A 6532-nucleotide genomic window follows, 5' to 3' on the forward strand; every position below is an offset into this window, starting at 1 on the left:
TGCTGGTGACATTCCTGCAGACGGGGCGGGGGGAGGCTGATGGGGATCCCCAGGCTGCTGCTCCAGCTCGACCCAAGTCCCTGCTGATCACAGAATCATGGAATCATTAAGGTTGGAAGGGACCTTAAAGAGATCATCCAGCTCCAACCCCCCTGCCATGAGCAGGGAACCACTAGATCAGACTGCACAAAACCTCATCCAACCTGCCCTTAAAAACCTCCAGAGATGGGGCATCAACAACCTCCCTGGGCAACCCATCCCAGTTCCTCACCACCCTGAGAGTGAAGAATTTCTTCCCAATATCTCACCTCAATCTCCCCTCTCTCAGTTTAAAACCATCACCCCTTGTCCTCTCCCTCCCTGCCCTCATCCCAAGTCCCTCCCCAGCTTTCCTGGAGCCCCTTCAGGCACTGGAAGGTGCTCTAAAGTCTCCCTGGAGCCTCCTCTTCTCCAGGCTGAACACCCCAACTCTATCTCCAGAGCAGAGCTGCTCCAAACCTTGGATCATCTTGGTGGCCTCCTCTGGACCCTTCCAACAGGTCTATATCTTGTGCTGAGGGCACCAGAACTGGACCCAGTATTCCAGGTGGGGTCTGACCAGAGCAGAGGGGCAGAATCAGATGCTAAACCCCAGCAGGAACTGGTGGGTGATAAAGAGGAGAGAACAGATCTTTTCCTTGTTTGTTTGTTTTTTTTCTCCTTTTATTATTAGACTAGGAAATATAATTTATGGCATAAAAATTCATTTGTTACAAGAGGAATGCTAAACTTTTTATTTACAGTCCTTTAGTTTACAGAAGAAACAGCTGTTGGTTTTTGAGGATGCCACCAGGTCCATCCCCAGGACATATAAATATGGAAAACCAGGTTGTGTGGAGCAAAGAGACAGGACCCTGCCAGCACGACACAGACCCTGGGTCACAGAAGGAGGCACAAAGGGCTCCCAGGAGAGCTGGCACCCATGGGAGACCAGAGGAGGGGGCAAACCCTGCCTTTCCCCCCCTTTCCCACTCCCAAGGCAGGTTCCCCAGTCTGAAAAATGGGGAGAACCTCCCCCTCAACAAACACCCACCTCCAGAGCCACCAGAAGGGAGGGGAAGACCAACATGTATGGATGGGGATGGAGGCAGAGGTGCCCGTGGGTGGGACAGATGGATGGACAGGTGGGACAGACAAGGCTGGTGCAGAGTGATCCAGGAAGCAGGCACAGCAAGCCTGGCAGCAGGAGAGGTTCAGAGGAGGCCCAGAAGGACAACATCTCCTCTCACAGAGGAGAGCTGAGGAAGGAGCTCTACAAAGACCAGCAGCCCCTTTGATACCTCAATTCCTCCTTTCTTTCCACATTTCCTTGTTGTTCTCAGCACAGGGGTGGGGTTCTCAGAAAACTGGTGCTCAACTGCAGCTGAAGGACAGATCAAACCCTTCCCACACGATACAGCTCACCCAGCAGAAATCTTCCCACCCCACACAAATGAATCAAGTCTCCTTTCACCCACAGGCTTGAAAACCCAGCAAGAACTGAACCCTGGGCACCCCCAACCACGACAGGGAGAGGGGTCTGGGTGCTCAACCACTGCTTCAGGAGCTGTCAAGGGGAACCAAACCTGTGCCCAAGCAACACTGAGACTGCTCCCAAGCCAGTGGTGATGCTCTTGCTCCCAGCAGGGCTCCCTGAGTTTGCTCCAGTCCCTGGGATCCCTTGGGATGCTGCCAGCACCCCCCACAACACCAGTCCAGGGCTTGGAAGCCAAGCAGGACCTCATACATCCCAGCCCTAAGCAGGACCTGCTCTCAGCCCCTGCTCTTAACACTTTGACTCATGGAGAATTCCACAGCCTTGCCATGGGATCTAAGTCTAATCCTGAGCTTACCCTACCCTTCTTATTGTTTTTTTAAATACAATTTTCTAATACATAGCACTCACTGAGTCACTATTTCTACCTGCAATCTAAATTTTTACCCTTCATTAAGACACCCTTCATCAAGAAGGCAGGGACAAGCTCTTGTCACTTGTGCCCTGGGACAGGACGAGGGGCAATGGATTCAAACTGGAGCCCAGGAAGTTCCACCTCAACATGAGGAAGAGCTTCTTTGCTGTGAGAGTGACAGAGCCCTGGGACAGGCTGCCCAGAGAGGCTGTGGAGTCTCCTTCTCTGGAGACTTTCCCGAACTGTCTGGAGGGCTTTCTGAGTGACCTGCCCTAGTTTTTTTGGTCCTGCTCTGGCAGGGGGGTTGGACTCCATGATCTCCAGAGGTCCCTTCCAACCCCTGACATTCTGTGACTCTGTGACACCATAGCTTTATGAGAAACCTGCTTCCTGCCTACTCCTTGATGACGTTCCATTCATCCCAACAACTTCTCCATCATCACAAAAACTCTGTCCCAGGTCAAAAAACAAAGGGAGCTGTGAGGAGAGGATGGAAACCCACCCACGTTTGCCATGATGCCACCCCTGGTGTGGAAATGCTCAGCTTGAGGTCTCCCCCCTCCCTGAATCCCTGCTGAAAATACTGCACGTAAACCTGGCCACGACCACCTGGGACCTTCCCAAAGACTGAGGAGGTTTGCACGGGGCCATGGCCCAAGCTCACCAGCCCTCTGCTCTCCCTGGACCCCTCCCACAAGCTGCTCATCACCTCCCTTCCAACCCCAGGACCGGATTCTTTGGTTTGTACTGAAGTTATGTCATCCTAAAAAAATGTCCCCCAAAATGATGCTGGGGAAGAATTCATTGAAAATACCCAGACCTGGACCTACTTCCCCCCCACCTCCAAACCCTCCATGCAAGGGCAGCATCCCTCATTCCTCCCTGACCCATGGCTCCACCAGAGGGCAATGCAGCCAGGGAAAGGGGGGCAAAAAAGACGTGGGGAGGCTCTCAGCTGGCCCTGAAGCAGAGGGGCTTAGAGGCACTTCACCCTATGGACTCCCAGGGGTCCCAGGACATGTAAATACACTTTGCTTCACTTGGATCACACACTTTTCCCTACCAAAGTGTGTTCATTGCAACCTCCCTCTCTCTCTGCCACCTCCCTCCCAGCAACCTTCTTGCTCTCAACACACACACACACACACACAAACAAAAAAGGTTTATAAATCTGAGTTTGTTTTTCTTTTTCCCTTTTTTTTTTTTTTTAAAAAAAAGGACTCATCCAAAAATCTGGATAATAAATTAGTTGCGTTTCCTAAGAAACTCTCTTTTTTTTTTTTTTTTTTCCTTTTTTTTTTCCTTTCTTATTTGCCTTATGAAGCTGCCTGAAGCTCTGGACAGAAAGAAGCTGCTCGCCTGGATCGTCCTCGTCTCCTCCACCCAGAAATGCTCTTCAAAGAAGGAGGAGAACCAGAGGGGAACCCAAATAAAGAAGGAAAGCCCCCCCCCCATCCCAACTTGAGAAGCCCTAAAATTCCTCCCCAGGCCTGCTGTCAGCTGCCACCCAAGGAGGAGGAGGAGGAGGAGGAGGAGGAGGAGGAGGAAAAGGAACGCTGTGTTAACACTTCAGTTGCTTGTAAACTCTGAGGATGGGTCTCCAAGGCTTGACAGCGAGGGAAGAGCCACGGGCTCATCCCTTTCTTTGCTGCCCTGGGATGGATGTGCCTCCACCCACCATGGGGGAAGGATTCCTCCCCCTTCACCCCTTCTTTTGTCCTCCTGGCCCACCAGCCAGCATCATCAGCAGTCCCCCTCTGTGGCCATGACCACCAGCATCTCGCTCTTGCCCATCTCCTCTAAGGCACTGGCCAGGGTGTTGAGGTCACCATCGTCTTGATGCTCGGCTTCCCATAAGTCCAGGAGCACCCCAGTGGGGCTGGCTTTGGTGGCAAAGTAGTTCAGATACCTGCAAAGGGGAAGGAGAGAGGAGGTGCAGGTTGGCACGGCAGCCTTTGGGGATGGAGGAGGCTGGAGCAGCAAACCTGAACCCTGATGGAAAGGCCACCAAGGCAAACGCCAAAGCCCTCGGGACATCCTCTTCCATTTTTGAGGCAGGGATTCATGTAAGAAGCAAGGCAAGCTTTGCCTGGCTGGAATTATCATCCCTTCCTTCGGTCCTCAGAGGTGAAGCCAGGTAGGAACAGCTCCCTTGGTCCCAAATAAAGAAGGGCCACTTCAAAGTGACAAGAGACCCCGGACGGTGGCACAGATGGGCAGAACTACATCTAGCTATATCCATAATTTCTAGGTGGACCTCTATAGAACCACAGAATGGGCTGGGTTGGAAGGGACCTGAAGGATCACCGAGTCCCAGCCCACATGCCATGGACTGGTGATAACCTAGCTGGGTGCCTGCACTAGGGAGGAAGTGGAGCAAAGCTCCCCCCAGAAGAGAGGAAACCAAAGCAGAGCGAGACCCACCGGTCCATGGAAAGCTTCTGGGCCAGAAGTCTCCAGTCGTTGCCCCTGGAACTGGGGGCATCCAGGCTGTTGCAGATCTTCTGCCGTATGGAGAGGGGGATTTTGAAGGCGTAGGGTCCTAGCTGGGTGGTGGTGGTGGTGATGGTACCACTCTGGTGGGAGCGGAGGGTGTCGAAGGAGCCGGCGTGCTGCGAGGTGAGGGATGGGGAGAGATGTTGCAGCACAGAGCGGCCCCCAAGAACATCCCCTTTGCTGTCCCCCCCCACCCGCTACCCCCCACCACCACTCACCTCTCCCAGCGTGACGTGGAGCTGGAAGATCTGGCCTTCCCCTTCCACCTGCCTGACGCAGATCTTGCAGGTGAGCTCGGAGGAGGCCTGGCTGTACCTCTCCAGGGTGAAGGTGCAGTGCAGGGCTCGCTGGCTGCCGCTCCCCCCACAGATACCAGCCAACCAAGAAAGAGCATGTGCAAACCAGTGCTCCTTCCTCCTCCATCCCTTTGGGAGACAAAGGTGCTCGCAAGCCTTGGCTGAAGATGGTGTCCCCAGCCTGGGGCTCTGACTGTCCCCACAGCTCAGCCCCTCACCTGGTACTTGGCCAGCAGCTTGCTCCTCCACAGTGCATGGGGGATGTCGTGGATGGAGAGACGCAGGTTGTGGTAGCTGTCCTTGAAGGGCAGGGGCTTGGGCTCCTCCAGCAGGTACCCGCCCAGCGTCCGCTCCAGCTCCAGCACCTCCTGCAGGGCAGCAGGACAGGCCGTGGGAGACCCAGGAGATGAGCAGGGGCTGCTCCTCTCCCTTCTCCATACCCAAATCCAGGTACTTTCCTGCCGCCAGGAGCCAGCAGGAGCAACAAGGATGCGGGGAGCCCTCCCCAGAAGAGCAGCCTTTGCCACCCTGACAGCTGTTCTCCAAGAACTTGCCCACTCATCCCACACAGCAGCCCAACCTACAACTTGAAGGACACAGAAGCAGCTCTTGGGAGGGAACTGGAAGCCAGGAGCAGAAGTGCTGCCTACATCTCCACCTAGAGGCACCACAGCCATCCTGAACCTCAGCAAAAGGCACAGGGAATTAAAACAGCACCGGTGGGCCAGGCAAACCAAAGCATCAAAACATAAGGTTCCCGTGCTCTCCTCCATGCTATCAATGCCACAAACCCTCCCAAGGAGTGAAGAGACAAATCTCCATGCAAGAGTAAAAGGATCTGCAAAAGCCCAAGGCAGATGACAGCAACTTTTTCTGCGTAGAGAGAAGAAACCCACCCAACAGCCAACAAAACCTCTGTGTCACACCTCCAGAAAGGGGGCTCAGCTCAGGAGCTGAGCAACACCCTCATTATTTCCCTCAAGTGGGTGAAGGAAGACAGGGAAAGCAGTAAACACACCGATGAGTTCACCGCTGTGGTCACTTTGCAGGCAGTTGCATCAGGTTGTCTGCTCCCCTCTCGGGGCCAGGCCACCCGGAGAGGAGGCACCAACCAGCGTCTCACTGCCAGCTCAAACAGCCTCCCCTCTGCCCATGGCAAGGGGCTTGGAACCAGATCATCTCTAAGGTCCCTTCCAACCCCAAGGCACTCCAGGATTCTATGGAGCAGGGGCAGCCCATGCCAGCCAACTTACCTTCAGAGCATCTGGCGTGTCCTCCAGGCAGTAGACCTTGAGGCTGTACTCCAGGGAGGTGCAGACAGTGGGGGCAAAGATGGCCAGCTGGAGCCTCTTGATGGCTGACCTGGAGTAGGACTCGCCCACGAAGACGTAGGTGCCAAGCTGGTCCAGCAAAACGTGGCAGGACTTGGCTTCCAGCTGGCAGTAGCAGGGAGTGTTGAGGGTCTCCTCATCCAGGGTCACAACTTCCTACAGGGAATCAAGGCTGAGGGTCAACCCATCATCCAGGCAGGGGTTGCTAGGGGCTGTAGCCCCACAACACCTTGAAGAGTCTTCTCTGGCTTGCAGGGGCTGGGGTTCCCACCTTACCTCCCAGTTTCCTTGGTGGGACTGTGTTTTCAGCTGGTAGATCCAATCTGAGGAGCTGACGTCAGCACAGTGGGGAAGGGTCAGGACCACGGGGCGGCAGAGGAGCAAGCCGGTGGGGCCACAGGTGACTGCTGGGCTCAGCACTGTCTGCGTGCCCTCAGAGGGCAGGCTGGGCAAGGGGAGAGGGGACACGGGTTGGGAAGGA

The 6532-nt window shown here is 54.8% G+C and overlaps 1 protein-coding gene across 1 annotated transcript in view; it reads right to left on the reverse strand.

The window, feature by feature from the left end:
* Window positions 1-3671: 3671 nt before the first annotated feature.
* UNC5B (unc-5 homolog B (C. elegans)) overlaps window positions 3672-6532 on the reverse strand; it is a gene marked incomplete at its 5' end in the record, with an annotated part of 13591 nt that continues 10730 nt past the window's right edge. The window contains 6 exons of the mRNA XM_009994873.1: window positions 3672-3837; window positions 4353-4540; window positions 4643-4834; window positions 4939-5088; window positions 5974-6207; window positions 6328-6500. Coding sequence (XP_009993175.1) covers window positions 3672-3837; window positions 4353-4540; window positions 4643-4834; window positions 4939-5088; window positions 5974-6207; window positions 6328-6500 — 1103 coding nt within the window. The remainder of the gene's footprint in view (window positions 3838-4352; window positions 4541-4642; window positions 4835-4938; window positions 5089-5973; window positions 6208-6327; window positions 6501-6532) is intronic.

This window comes from Chaetura pelagica, unplaced genomic scaffold, assembly GCF_000747805.2.
Source record: "Chaetura pelagica isolate M959 unplaced genomic scaffold, ChaPel_1.0 scaffold112, whole genome shotgun sequence".
NCBI classification, from domain to species: domain Eukaryota; kingdom Metazoa; phylum Chordata; class Aves; order Apodiformes; family Apodidae; genus Chaetura; species Chaetura pelagica.